This window comes from Macrosteles quadrilineatus, unplaced genomic scaffold, assembly GCF_028750875.1.
Source record: "Macrosteles quadrilineatus isolate MER2022 unplaced genomic scaffold, UCM_ALF_1.0 Scaffold_4__1_contigs__length_99947679, whole genome shotgun sequence".
Lineage (NCBI taxonomy): Eukaryota > Metazoa > Arthropoda > Insecta > Hemiptera > Cicadellidae > Macrosteles > Macrosteles quadrilineatus.
In genome coordinates this window covers 18,563,781-18,578,870 of record NW_026542597.1, presented here as the reverse complement: position 1 = coordinate 18,578,870, position 15,090 = coordinate 18,563,781, and the positions used below count along the sequence as shown (strand labels likewise).

The 15,090-nt window shown below is 36.4% G+C and overlaps 1 protein-coding gene across 1 annotated transcript; it reads right to left on the bottom strand.

The window, feature by feature from the left end:
• Nucleotides 1–8,690: 8,690 nt before the first annotated feature.
• LOC128991851 (ATP synthase subunit b, mitochondrial) lies at nt 8,691–15,090 on the bottom strand. Its single transcript, XM_054415071.1, has 5 exons — nt 14,957–15,090; nt 13,619–13,813; nt 11,152–11,315; nt 10,464–10,652; nt 8,691–8,950 (listed from the first exon to the last, which is right to left on the bottom strand). The coding sequence occupies exons 1-5, from the start codon at nt 14,982–14,984 to the stop codon at nt 8,774–8,776; spliced, it is 753 nt and encodes a 250-aa protein (XP_054271046.1). The 5' UTR covers nt 14,985–15,090; the 3' UTR covers nt 8,691–8,773.

Here is a 15,090-nt window from a genome sequence, read left to right as displayed (position 1 = left end):
AAGACAAAATTGGAGAATGTGAAACGTGTATTAAAGGAAAATTGACACAAACACCATTTCAATCAAGAAAGATTGCAAATAATGTAGGCTTGTTAGAAGTCATACATTCTGACATTGTAGGTCCTATGAAAGTAACTACACCTGGAGGAAATAAGTATTTTGGAACATTCATTGATGAACATTCAAGATACTGCTATGTATATTTTTTGAAAAGTAAAGACGAAATTTTTGAACGTTTCAAAGAATATAAATATGAGGTGGAAAATCAAACAGGAAATAAAATCAAGTTTCTGCAAACAGATAACGGCAAAGAATATTGTAATGGTGAATTTGACAAGTTCTTGAAAGAAAGTGGTATAAGGCGAAGACTAACAGTTCCATACACGCCGCAACAAAATGGTTTGGCTGAAAGAAAAAATAGAACATTATTGGATATGGCAAGATGTTTACTGATAGAATCAAATCTACCAGGATGTATGTGGGCTGAAGCTATTAACACATCTAACTATATAAGAAATCGATGCCCTTCAAAAGCTACTGAACACTTAACGCCATATGAAAAATGGACTGGAAGAAAGCCTTCAGCAAGACACTTGAAAGTATTTGGATCAAAAGTATTTGTATTAAACAAAGCTTCAAGAAAAGGAAAATTTTATCCAAAAGCGGAGCAAGGAATATTTGTGGGGTATGCAAGCAATTCAAAAGCATACAGAATTTGGATGCCACAACAAAAGCAGGTAAAAATTGCAAGAGATGTAAAAGTTCTTTCAAAAATGTATTATGAAAGAAATGAAGATGTAAATGATTACAATCTTCTTGAGCAAAATAAAATAAAAGAAAGTGATAAAAAAGATCAAGATTTTTGCATTATTCCGATCAAACAGAGCGAAAATAATAATGACCAGTCTGATTTTGACACTATATTTGAAGAAGAAAATGACAGTGAAATGGAAAATGATATTATTTTTGAAGATGCTATTGAAAATCAAGCTGATGATTCACCAAGCTCAAATGATATTGAAAATCAACCCGATGACTCACTAAGCTCAAATGAACATTTAGAGACTGATGAAATAAGGGTATCACAGAAAAGGCAAAGAAAACCTCCTCTTTGGACAAAAGATTATCAAATGTCAGCTACCTGCAATGAAGATTCAAATTTAGAATCTTCAGAGGAATGGAATGAAGCAATAAAAGAGGAAATAAAAGCTCATTTAAAAAATGAAACTTGGGTGCTCGAGGATAGAAACAAAGAAATTAATGTAATTGGTTGTAAAATGGTATTAAAGAAGAAACTAAAACCAAATGGAGAGCTAGAAAGAAGAAAAGCACGATTGGTAGCAAAAGGATTTGCAAAAAAACCAGGCATTGACTACGATGAAACTTTTGCTCCGGTAGCAAAGCTAAGTTCAATAAGACTTATGCTTGGACTTGCTGTTGAAGATGATCTAAGTATTGATCAAATGGACGTTTCAACTGCTTTTCTAAATGGAGAAATAAAAGAAAAAGTTTACATGGAACTTCCTAACAACTTTGAGAGATACCTCCAAGAAATAATGGTGGATGAGAGTGAAAATGAAGATAAAAAACTATTCAACAAAACAAAGAAAATGATTACTGACTTGAAAAAATGCTCAAAACAAAAAGGTTTGTCTACTAAAAAAGGCAGTTTATGGTTTAAAGCAATCAGGAAGACAGTGGTATATGAAGCTTGATGAAAAACTAAAGGAACTGAAATTCACACCATCTCAAGCTGATCCTTGTATATATATTTCAACAGTAGGTGGATGCAAATCAATAATCTCTGTATATGTAGATGACATTTTAATTGCTATGAAGAACCAAAAGTACCGCAATTACATCAAAGCCCAGCTCATGAAAACTTTTGAAATGAGAGATTTAGGTGAACTAAGCTATTGTCTGGGAGTAGAGTTCACAAGAAAGAATGGAAGGATATCAATGTCACAAACGAAATACATAAATGAAGTCCTGAAAAAATTCAATATGACTGACTGCAAACCAGCTGTAACTCCACTAACACCAGGTCTAAAATTGGTTAAAGGACATGAAAAAGATTGTAACTACCCATACCAAAATTTAATCGGTTCATTGATGTATTTGTCAATAGCCACAAGACCTGACATAACACATGCTGTGAGTTACCTGAGCCAATATATAACTCTTGTTTTGGAAAAGAACACTGGATTGCTGCAAAGAGGGTTCTCAGATATTTGCAAGGCTCAAAGAACTTGTGTCTTGAATTTTTCAAAACAGAAAAGCCATTAATTGGAGCAGCAGATGCAGATTGGGCATGCAGTGAAGACAGGAGATCATACACCGGTTACGGTTTTAAATTTGGCGGTGCTGTAATCTCCTGGGAATCAAAAAAGCAGAGGACTGTAGCTCTGTCTACGTGTGAAGCGGAATACATGTCATTGACTGAAGCAGCAAAAGAAGCCATTCATTTAAAACAATTGATTAATGATATGGGAAGACCTCAAGAAATCATTGAAATATTTTGTGATAACCAATCAGCTATTACAATGGCTAAAAACTCCATTATAGGAAGTAAATCTAAGCATATCAGTATCAGAGAACATTTTATACGGGAAAAAGTACAAAATGGAGAAATAAAATTGAACTACCAACCCACAGAATACATGGTTGCTGATATTTTTACTAAAGGACTAAGCGAACCAAAACATCACAAATTTCAAAAGTGCCTAGGACTTTTACCTAGCTAAGTTTGGTGAGGGGGGATGTTGAATATTGCAACCCAACTCATCTAGTCTGGATTAGTGATGGACCATCATATGTTTTTACATTGTACATATGAAGTTGTTTACTAAATATAATTCAGTGTTGTGTTGTGTTTGTAAGACAATAAAAGAGTTTACAACAAATTATTCTTTCATTAACTTTAATTTCACCAACATTCACTGACTCAGATATGCACCCACTTTTTTTAAATCACAAAATGATTTTCTCCAACCATATTCATACAAAATTTACTGAATTAAGTTTTTGGTAAAAAGAAAAAAATGAGTTGTAACTGTGAGTAACAAAATGCATTTCTTAGTATAGGTTCCTTTCCTGAGTTGCACCTGAGATCTGTCTCTTGGGGAGGGGAGATAGGCTTACCTTAGAACGCTCAGCGATTGATCAGAACTGACGGCTTACTGCACTAATGATAGTAACAAAACCAACACCTAATTTATATTTTTACAGATTTTTTATCATTAAAGGATACAAGCTTTGAATAGCAATTCGTTTTTCCTACAGTTACCTAACAATGTACATATTCTCTCACTGATTTGAGAAAGCAAAGTGGCCAATTCGCTCACCAGTGAGAGAATGTTAACATTGTCTCACTCTAATTACTTTGTCTCACTCTAATTACTTTGTCTCACTCCAGATTTGCAACGTGAAGGCACGAAATAGTCAGCGCGTAACATGCAGATAAGGACGTATGCGCGCAAAATACGTTGGCAGCACTGACTGTAAATCAGCTGGTCAGCTGTTGCACTGTTGTATAATTAAATGTCATATTAAAAGTTCACTTCTGTGTAAAAATATGCTACGTTTCTTTACCAATTTATTTGTTTTATGGTAACTGTAGGAAAAATATAATGTGCAACTGGAGTGCAATGTGCAATTTCCTCACTCGAGAAACCATTCCTCACGAGCCGTCTCGAGAGTCAATTACTCACTTTGCTCACTAGTTGCACAAATAACTATTTTCATCACTTTGTATATGAAAATGCCTCATATACAACACGTCAAATTTTACGATTATCATCGTTTTCCATTCTACAATACAATGATTTTGCCTGTCCTAAACATTACTTTTCCTGTCCCAAACCAATTAAGTTTCCATCCAGCTCAACAGGAGCTAGGATAGTTTTCTTTGATTACAGAAAATATCTGACAGTTAACTTTTAAATTATTGTAAAACTATAGTATGAAAACTTGGGATTCCGGATGGACTGCGTCAAATTTATTTTAAAAAGTAAACTGAGATGGCGGCGAGTTAAAAAAGTGGCACGTCATCTAATTCTTTAAATGTGTAAATAGACCCAGCCACATCCATACTTCTGACTTCTTCAGGCAGACTATTGTAGAGTTTAATTGCGGTCACTGGGAAGCTATTCAGGGATTTGGAAAGTCTGCATTGAGGGGTGTCGAGGTTTCTAGCGTTCCTGGTGTTATGCTGATGTATATCTTGTCTTCTTCCATACTTAGAGATGTTCTGGCGTACGTGTATCAGACAATTGAGGACATATTGTCCATAAACAGTCAATATGCCGAGACGTTGAAAGATAGGCCTATGAGTAAAATCTTTGCCTGTTATTTCAGTAGAGGTTATCACTCTCAACGCCTCCTTTTGGAGTATCAACAATCTACTGCATGCGGGAGCGTGACCCCAAAGGAGTATCGCTCCTCGTTTTATGGAACTATGTTTTATTAATTAAAACTAAAAAGCTTTACGTGATTATTTACATTGTAATGAAAAGTACCATTCACTACTCATCACACAATTTCGATTTTGGGGCTCTAAAACTTATTCTAAGCTCGGCTTCTGTACCTCGCTCGTCCTACCCTGAAATGTGTCACTTTCATTAGTAGTGAAATATACTAAATGGAAACACCTCACAAACTACAAAAATAATACTTCAAACAACAGACTTCAAACACCTGAAATTGTTCTTTTCTTCAAAGATATTTTCCCACAGTCACCCGATAAAGAGGGCATCCTTGCACTGATTATAGTACAGAAAGTTGCTACTTGCTGCATTTAGTTACTTCTGAGTTTTGCCACACACCAGCATTCCAACCAAACAACACAAAACAGTGTGCTTATATTATGCATGTAATCCGTGTACGCTTGGAAATAGGTTGGTAACACTTAATATGTAGCGACTACGATCAGCTGTTGCAGTATTTCCCATTTTGTTCAATGTTGCTAGTGTGCCATTTGCCCACTGGTTACACAAATAACTATTCTCTACTTCAAAGATATTTTCTATAAACATAGTATCTTATAGCTTATTGTGAAACATTATGATTTTTCACACATTTAGCGAATTTCCCTATAGAGAAGTAGCTATTACCGTAGGTGGCATGGTAAGACCTAAGCTCGGGACTGATTTACTTTTTCATTTTGATGTCCCCAGAGGCCAAAAACACTATTCGTTCAAATTTTTATATGTATATATATAGATTTATTGAGCGGAGCGAGCGAAGCTCTTATACGTCGACTTTTATGCATTTCGTAATACGCAAACTCCTCCTAGACGGCTGAATCATTCGTTTTCAAATTTTGGATGGTGATAAAGACCATATCGGTGAGTGCCAACATCTATATGGCGTTAAAAATAACTCTCAGGAATCCGCCCCACTGGGTCTCAAAGTTTCAATGTAATCCTTATGGAAGCAGTATTTGACACATAAACAAAGACATATAATCAGCTGTTAACTTTTGAATGCAGTAGATAAAGAAATAGCTGATAGCATTGTTCCACAGATATTAGAATAGAAACGGTATGGATCATAAATATAATCAAATGACGACACTAGCTTGAGGTCCGCGACGTAGGAAGTGTTAAAGGAAGTACTAAAGGTGAACAGTCTGGAGTGTGGAAACTGTTTATGACGATTAGATTTAGGTATCTGCATTCCTAAAATTCTATGGGATGGGAGGAAAACGGGTCCGCGACGTAGGAAGTGGTGAAGGAAGTAGTCAAGGCGAGCTGTCTGGAGTGTGGGAACTGTTTATAACGATTAGATTAAGGTATCTGCAATCCTAAAATGCTATTGGAAGGGAAGGAAACAGGTCCGAGACGTATAGGAATTGGTGAAGGAAGAGTAGTAAAGGCGAGCTGTTCGGGGTATGGGATCAGTTTATGACCATTAGATTAAGGTATTTGCAATCACAAAATGCTATGGGAAGGGGAGGATAATCGGTCCGCGACGTAGGAAGTGATGAAGGAAGTAGTCAAGGCAAGCTGTCCGGAGTGTGGGAACTGTTTATGACGATTAGATTAAGGTATCTGCAATCATAAAATGCTATGGGAAGGGAGGATAATCGGTCCGCGACATAGGAAGTGATGAAGGAAGTAGTCAAGGCAAGCAGTCCGGAGTGTGGGAACTGTTTATGACGATTATATTAAGGTATCTGCAATCATAAAATGCTACGGAAAGGGAGGGAAACAGGTCCGTGGCGTTTGAAGTGGCGAAGGAAGTAGTAAAGGCGAGCAGTCCGGAGTGTTGGAACTGTTTATGACAATTAGATTAAGGTATCTACAATCATAAAATGCTATGGGAAGGGAGGAAAACGGGTCCGCGACGTAGGAAGTGATGAAGGAAGTAGTCAAGGCAAGCTGTCCGGAGTGTGGGAACTGCTTATGACCATTATATTAAGGTATTTCCAATCCTATGATGCTATGGGAAGGGAGGGAATCATGTGTAGGAAGTGGTGAAGGAAGTAGTCAAGGCGAGCTGTCCGGAGTGTGGGAACTGTTTATGACAATTAGATTAAGGTATCTGCAATCATAAAATGCTATGGAAAGGATGGGAAAAAGGTCCGTGGCGTAGGAAGTGGCGAAGAAAGTAGTAAAGGCGAGCAGTCCGGAGTGTGGGAACTGTTTATGACGATTAGATTAAGGTATCTGCAATCATAAAATGCTGTAAGAAAGGAGAAAAACAGGTCCACGATGTAGGAAGTGGCGAAGGAGGTAGTCAAGGCAAGCTGTCCGGAGTGTGGGAACTGTTTATGACGGTTAGATTAAGGTATCTGCAATCCTATGATGCTATGGGAAGGGAGGGAAACAGGTCCGTCACGTAGGAAGTGGTGAAGGAAGTAGTAAAGGCGAGCAGTCCGGAGTGTGGGAACTGTTTATGACGATTAGATGAAGATATCTGCAATCATAAAATGCCATGGGAAGGGAGGATAACGGGTCCGCGACGTAGGAAGTGATGAAGGAAGTAGTCAAGGCTAGCTGTCCGGAGTATAGGAACTGTTTATGACAATTAGATTATGGTATCTGCAATCATAAAATGCTATGGAAAGGGAGAGAAAAGGTCCGAGACGTATGAAGTGGTGAAGGAATTAGTAAGGTGAGCAGTGTGGAGTGTGGGAACTGGAAACCGTTTGTAGCAGTTAAATTAATGTATCTGCAATGCTGAAATGCTATGAGAAGGGATGGAAGCATCCCCACGACATAGAAAATGGTGGAAGAAGTAGTAAAGGCTAGCAGTGCGGTGTGTGGGGAATGTTTGTGGCAGTTAGATTAACGTATCTAAAATACTAAATTGCTATGGAAAGTGATGAAAACAGGTCCACGATGTAGAAAAAGGCTTAGAAAGTAGTAAAGTATGAGCATAGTGTGAAAACCGTCTGTGGCAGTTAGATTGATGTATCTTTAATCCAAAAATGCTATGAGAAAGGAAGGAAACAAGTCTATGACATAGGGAATGGTGAAGGAAGTGGTAAGGCTTGCAGTGCAGAGTGTGGGAACTGTCTTTGGCAATTACATTAATATATCTGCAATCCTAAAATGTTATGGGAAGAGAGGGAAATAGGTCCACGACGTAGGGGGTGGTGAAGGAAGTAGTAAAGGTGAGCGTGTTGAGTGTGGGAATGGATTAATGTATCTGCAAAGCTAAAACGCTTTGGGAAGAGACTGTAGACTGTAGGTTAAAATAATTTCGAAGCACGAATCGATACATATTTCGATACATGCAATCGTTTATAATAGAAATTTACAACTGAGTTGACAACAGCTGATTTTTACTCCATAGAGGATAAAAACTATTTTTACTCCATAGAGGATAAAAACTTTTTTTACTTCCTAAAGAGTAAAATTGCTACTTTAGACCCGCAACGCATGCATTAAAAACGACTGGTATTACTGCAGTATGACCAAAACAATATAATATAAACCCTTGATGACTCCGATCAATTTTGTGGATGCCTCTGCGAACGCCACCTAGTATATATATACATAGATTTATATATATATATACATCTGTGAACGCGATAACTTGAGTAGGCTACCGTAATTTTTGTCCGATTTTGATGAAATTTGGTTTAAAGGTGTAAGGCGGGATAAACTTGAATGAGTTCGCGAACCAGCATGATCGGACCATGGGAACGGGGTTTTACGGGGGCTGTTATGGGGTAAAAAATGGTTCTTCTCATTTTTTACCCTCAAAACAAAATTTCCCAATTTCTCTATAGACATTGACATTTTTAAAGAGCTTAAAAAAACAAATAATTTAAAGTATATCAAAGTGTTTTTTTACGGTTATTGGTAATGGAGAAAATTCAAAAAGTGGTAAATTAAAAATTCACATGTTATTCTTTTGGAGAATATTGTAAAATGTTGTAGTTTGTTTGTTTATGGATATATTTTGATCAAACTTGGCAAATTTATTTATTTTATACTAAGCTAGTTTATACAATATTTTACTAAAAAATACACTTTATTAGTTTCCTTGTAGGAACAAACCTACTTAGGTACTCATTAAACCTAATGTTATTTAAATATATTTAATTGAAAATCAATTCAGACGAATGGAAATTCACTTAGTCGGCAGGTTTGCTGCGGCAAGGGTTTATTTTTTATTTTCTCTGTCTCTATACACAATGTCTTTCTTAAAACAGTGAATAGGGTGAATAACCAACCTGGTAAACTAACAATCGTGTTTTAATTTATTTATTTAACATAAAAATGGAACAATACGGTAAAGTCTAATGCACGGAGATAATGATCTAGGCCTTGGCTGCTAGGCCCTTCAGGTCAACAATGCATTTTTTCAGGGTGTCCTTTTCTTGGTCTCCAGTGATGGATTTAAGGACATTGTTGATGATCCATTGAACCTGGTGCTTCTGGGCAATCCTTCGCTCTACGTTCTCGATCTCCATTTGGAAGTCCAGTCGCTTCTTCACCTACAGGACAAAAAAGGCATTAATAAAAATCCTTTAACAGTCAAAGTTAGAAACACATGGCCTTCTTAAACACAATACTTATAGGTACTAAAAAAAAATTAAACACACGCTGAGCAAAAGCCAATAAAATCGGAGGTTGCACCATTTCAAAGCTATACAATTTAAGTTGGCTACAATTTTTGCAGTTACCGCCACAAACCCATTGCCGGGGACTGCTATCGAGAAAAGGAAAATGGAAAATTGTTCCTCGGCAGTTACAACAAGGCCTGTACCATTTTTATACAGTATGCGCCCTGAAGAGGCATGCACAACGTGTAAGACATATGTTAGGGTGTCTTATCAGTTCATGTGAAAAAAGTTTAATATTTTAAGCAATCGTCTTGTGGCGGGTTAAGTTATTTTGGAAAGGGATAGAGTTGAATTAGTTTGCAGGCATCATAAGTTTGTTTGGCATTTTCTGTTTATTTGTAAACCTTTGGGCTCAAGTACGGTAAGCCAAAAGAATTTATTTAAAAATTCCTTAAATTAGTTAATGTGACTTTCCAATGATCCTGTTGCCTACTATCAAACATGTGTGCCCATTTTTGTTTTGAAGAAAATTCTTTGCATTTCAAAAGCCATAGTTGACATCTATATAATATCTGAGTATTTAAAAAAAAAACTGAGAAATCTGTATATGTATGTTTAATTAATATTAACAATCTGGTCATGATAAACTGGTTTTCATCACTTACTAAGTATGACAAAAACTGCATGAAAATTAACAAATTTATTGAATCCCCTCTGTTTGTAAGTTAGTTTTTGGTTAGGATAGGGTGGTAGGCAATTTATTTCTTTTGTGATTTTAACAGTGTGTTGAAATGATGCTATACAATAGATGTATTTTAAACAGGAGACATAGTTTGTTTGTTCTCCTATTTAGGGTGATCAATTTACATTTTAGTAGCCTACAACTACATTTTGCATTTTATTTTAGTTAAAAGTAGGGATAGACAGATCACAAAGATTTAGGAAAAATACAATCACGATCTTTAGATGGGGTCACATTTAAGATTACATTTGATATCTGGGATTTTCTCAGGGCTGGATTTGTCAGTGATTTAGCGGTGATCATAACTGACAATGTTGATGTTCTTGCAAACGCGGAGGGTAGAGGTCGTACGGAACGAGGTGAAGCTTGGAGGGGAATAGTGGTGTGGCGGGGGAAGTGTCGCTATGCGAGGCGACGATCGGCTCGTCTCCTACCCCTACCATGGATTTCCCCGCTTTAGAACGTTCCCACCGAAAATTTCAGGCTTCACCTCGTTCTGCACGACCTCTAGTGATTATGTATCCACAATTTGGGAGGATGAAGCTTTTGTTGTTGCACCAATAGAAAAATTCTCCCTGTGGGTCCTGAAAATCATTGAAGAAATAAATTGTCTGTACTCTCCCAAATAAAAGTGTCGACCCCAAGTTTATGATTGGTGGGTGGCTAACATAATTTGATCAAAAATTGTTGGATGTACCATACCTCATTGTAGACCTGCAGAGCCCTTTCTCTGTAGATGGCCTCAAGTTGAAGAGCAACATTCTCTCTCTTGGCATCAAAGATCATCAGTTGTCCATCGGCCTGCCACTGAGCCTTCTTCTCAAAGTCAATGCCGTCCTTCAGAGATTGAATAACTGCCCTTTCACCGGCTGCCATTTCTGCTTCAGATTCCTAAACGAATACAAGGTTTATAAGAATTTGCACCTTATTGATTCAATAACTGTCCACACTTTAATTTTTTGTGAGAATAGTTAACTTTTATGTCTAAAGTTGCTTAAACTAACGTTTTTTGAGAGAATTTACTGGATTTATTGTACTAAAGATGAAATTGGTGAAAAGAAAGTGTGGTTGTAATCTACAAACAACATGTTGAACATAGTTTCACGTAAGTTTAAAAATATCTTAAGATTTTTTGTTTGGAGAGATCTCTATCCCTATATTTAGTGAAATTCTCCCCACAATGTGAGATCTTGTTTTCTACTACCAAATATAGTACCGAGTCCTAGCAAAATCACACAAGCAGGGCCATTAGTAGGATTTGAACTTTCCGTTTCCACAATGGAAATCTAGCTTCCATCAGTTATACCACAACACCAGCCGTCCATGTCCCTATATTTTATACAGTATAATATAAATTGTGAATAAGCTGCAATTAAGAGTGAACACTCACATCAACCATTTTATCAGTGGCCTCTTTTATTTGCTTGCCGAATTTCTTATTCGCTCCCCACATTATAAGACCGAAGGCGATCACAAAACCAAAGTCGTGCTCAATCACCCAAATTTCTTTGCTCAGTAGGTAAGTCGTCACACCAAACCCAAACATGTAAGGGCCTGAAAAATAATACCAATAACATGAAACACATGCTTACAATTAGCCAAACAAAATTGTATTGTAATGTAGTTGACAAATCCAAAAGGAACTCTTTTTGTGAGTATTTGGAATTTTTGTAGTTTTATTTTATAACCTCTTCATGTGTTTTTATACCAGGCTAAGCAAATATAACAAAATGTGTTTCCTGTGCCAGTTTGGACTCTTTCCCATTCATGTAAGCCTGCTATCCTCTCAAAAAATTCTAAAAAATCTAGGCCCTTGTGCTCTATGCTACACCCTTAACCTCAAATATAACAAAAGGTAGTTTCATTGTGGGCCTATGTAAATTATATTTTAGTTTCAACCTATCTTAACTTAAATGGGTAATGGTGTTCTAGTGACATACAACTTGAGATCAAATTAAACTTAATGATACCAAGTACCTTTCATGAAAATCACAGTCAACTTGGATGGTCCAGACAAATTCAAGGAAATAAGGCAGTTTAGTTTAGTGCTTAGATAGGTTGTTAGCTTATATTGTGTTCAATAAATAAGTTATTACCCTAAAACTTAGGCCTACTTAACTCTTTTCAATAGGCCTACTAGATATTTTGAAGAAAAACTGCAGTTACTTGTAAAATAATTCGTAGGCAGTTAACTTAACGTGGGGAAAAGCCTATAGATGACTACACTGTTAAAAATATAATTTAGATATCTATATAAAAAACCGCCGGAGGGCCCAGCCATGTTGAAATCCCCAGGTCATAGTCATAGTCATATTATCTTTATTCAAGAGTACATGTTGAACCAGAATGCCGTTATACAATTAAATAATTTATTGTTAAAACTAACCATGTGCAGTTTAAAACCTCACTAATTTGAAATTCAGAGGAAAGCCAATATATTTCGAACTATAAGAAGTTTGAAATTATAGAGGTCAGAAATAATACCCCCGCCGCAGCAAACCTGCCAACTAAGCGAATTTCCATTTGTCTGAATTGAATTTCAGTTATATATATTTTAATAACATTAGGTTTAACGAGTACCTAGGTTTGCTGCTACAAAGAAAGTAATAAAGTATGTTTTTTTTAGTAAAATATTGATAGCTTAGTACAAAATAAATAAATTTGCCAAGTTTGATCAAAATATATCCATAAACAAGCAAACTAAACATTTGACAATATTCTCCATAAGAATAACATGGGAATTTTAAATTTACAATTTTTTAAATTTTCTCCGTTACTAATAACCGAACAAAAATACTTTAATATACTAAATTATTTGTTTTTTAAGCTCTTTAAAAAGGTCTACAGAGAAATTGGGAAATTTTGTGTTTTGAGGGTCAAAAATGAGAAAAACCAATTTTTACCCCATAAAACCCCCCGTAAAGCCCCGTTCCCATGGTCCGATCATGCTGGTTCGTGAACTCATTCAAGTTTATCCCGCTCTACACCTTTAAACCAAATTTCATCAAAATCGGACCAAAATTACTCAAGTTATCGCGTTCACGGACGTATATATATATATATAAATCTATATATAGGCCTATATATATATATACAAATATAAAAATTTGAACGAATGGTGTTTTTGGCCTCTGGGGACATCAAAATGAAAAAGTAAATCGGTCCCGGGTCTAGGTCTTACCGTGCCACCTACGGTAATAACTACTTCCCTATAGGGAAATTCGCTAATACTTCCCTTTAGGGAAATTCGCTAAAAATTTGAATTATGGAGGTCCCAGTTTTAAGTGTAGAGAGTTTGAGAGAACGGAGACTAATTAACATATTGTGGAAACATCAATAACAAAGTCAGTTCATGTTTTGAACAGGGGTATTTTTTGTTCTTCTAAATTCAATTTTCAGAGGCTATAAGGTAATGTAGTTCAAATTGTAGAGGTTGACTTCGAATTTTGGAAGTAGCGGTAGCAATTTGAATTATGGCAACAAAATTCGAATTGTAGAGGCTCAAGTAGTGTGCAAATTCCCATTGTAGAGGCTGCATTAAGCGTAATTTGAACTATCAGTATATTATTTTTTGAATTTTAGAGGTTTTCTGAGGTGAACAAACATTTCTAATTATAGAGGTTTTCGAATTTTCGAGGTTTGAATTAGCAAGATTCTACTGTATATAAAAATACAATAACCTACAAATTAACAACACAATCAACCGAAAAATTCATCTGTCCAAGTCAAGGTGTCCAAAATAGAGGATTTGTACAACGTAATCACTATAAAACACTGTGTAAGTTAATACAAAAGCCTAGAGACCTCAAAACAGTTTGGCTTTATAATATTTCTATATTGAATGCTATCCACAATACCTGTAACTCCGGTTTTCTTGTAAAAGAAGTCAAACCATTCTTCTGGGACAAACCCGTATCTGACAGGGGAAACGTTTTCCAGCCTCTTGGGCCTGGGGAAGTTGACATGGTCTCGTTCAGGGCTGTTGAATGGAATATCGGAGGAGTTTCGTACTGCAACTAGCGAAGAGGCCAGGCTCTTGTTGGCCTGAAGAGCTGCAAACACATTTAAGTACAGTTGTTAACTATTTGAAGTTAAAATTGTTGTTCATTTAACTACATTAGGTTACTTAGCATGTAAGTTATTTGATTTTGTGCAAAAAAGATGTCTTTAACACGTTTGCTGCTACAGACGTTCCGAACGTCAGCCGGGCCACGGTGCCAGGAATGTTCCGGAACGTCACGTTCATTGTTGTTTAACTTTTCCATGGATCAGCCAGCTCGTCACGAGCGTCCCATATTTATTTGCAGCTCGCGAGGACATACCTTTCTGACAATAAAAAATATAGTTTCCCAAAATCACCACCAGGGTAGTTTAGAACAGGGCTTTGTCCCGCCTCTTTCCTGCTAGATAGAGACACTAAGTAATTTACCAACTGCAACCTGGGTAGTGCTGCTATCTATCAGAATCACTTAGTACTATGTCCAAAGCCAGTTTTATTGCAGAACATTGCCATCCAGTATAACTACTGTTGTTATTACTGTAATTCAGTGTAACGGCGGCAATGTTACGCAGCGTCGAGCATTAGTTCAGCTCCTGGGGCCGTTCCGACATCTAGCGGTCAGCAGCGAACGTGTTAATGTATTTTAATTGATTTAATTTAAAATCTCAAGACAGTGACGTGCACTTAAATGAATCAGGTAGTGAAGTGTAAAATGAAATTAAATTATCAACAAGTTTAAGCATTACAAAGTGCCTTTAGTTCCAATTTTGTTCATATAGACTTGGGAACAGTCATATATTCTACCATCTCTTTTTATTATGTTAGTTTGTTAAATTGTTGGACTCTGTGATAATATAAAACCTAGGCCTAAGTTAGTGTGGGCCAAATCTATGTAGGCCTAAACATATTTAGGCCTAACTTGTTTATATTTTAGATGGGCTGGACCGAACTTGAAATAAAGCGGGAAATGAAACCGCATTATAGGCTACATGAAATAATTATGTTTCTCATTGAAAGATGAATAATAAGTTAATAATACAGATGCATTAAGGCTCCAATAGCGTTGACTTTGCCAAGTGACCTTACAAACTCCAAAGCTTGTTTGACTAATAATTGTACGAAATGTGATAAACATGTCCTTAAATACAAATTAAATAGAAAAATGTATAAATGAAATTAATATCTCATAACTTACCACTCCTTAGAGCTAATCTGGACAGCATTTTCTAACAAATAATCGAAAATTTCAAGGTAAATCAGGCCAGCCGATGTTCACAGTCCATAGACAGCAGCAGAAGCAGAAAGAAAAAAATCAAGGCATACCAAACC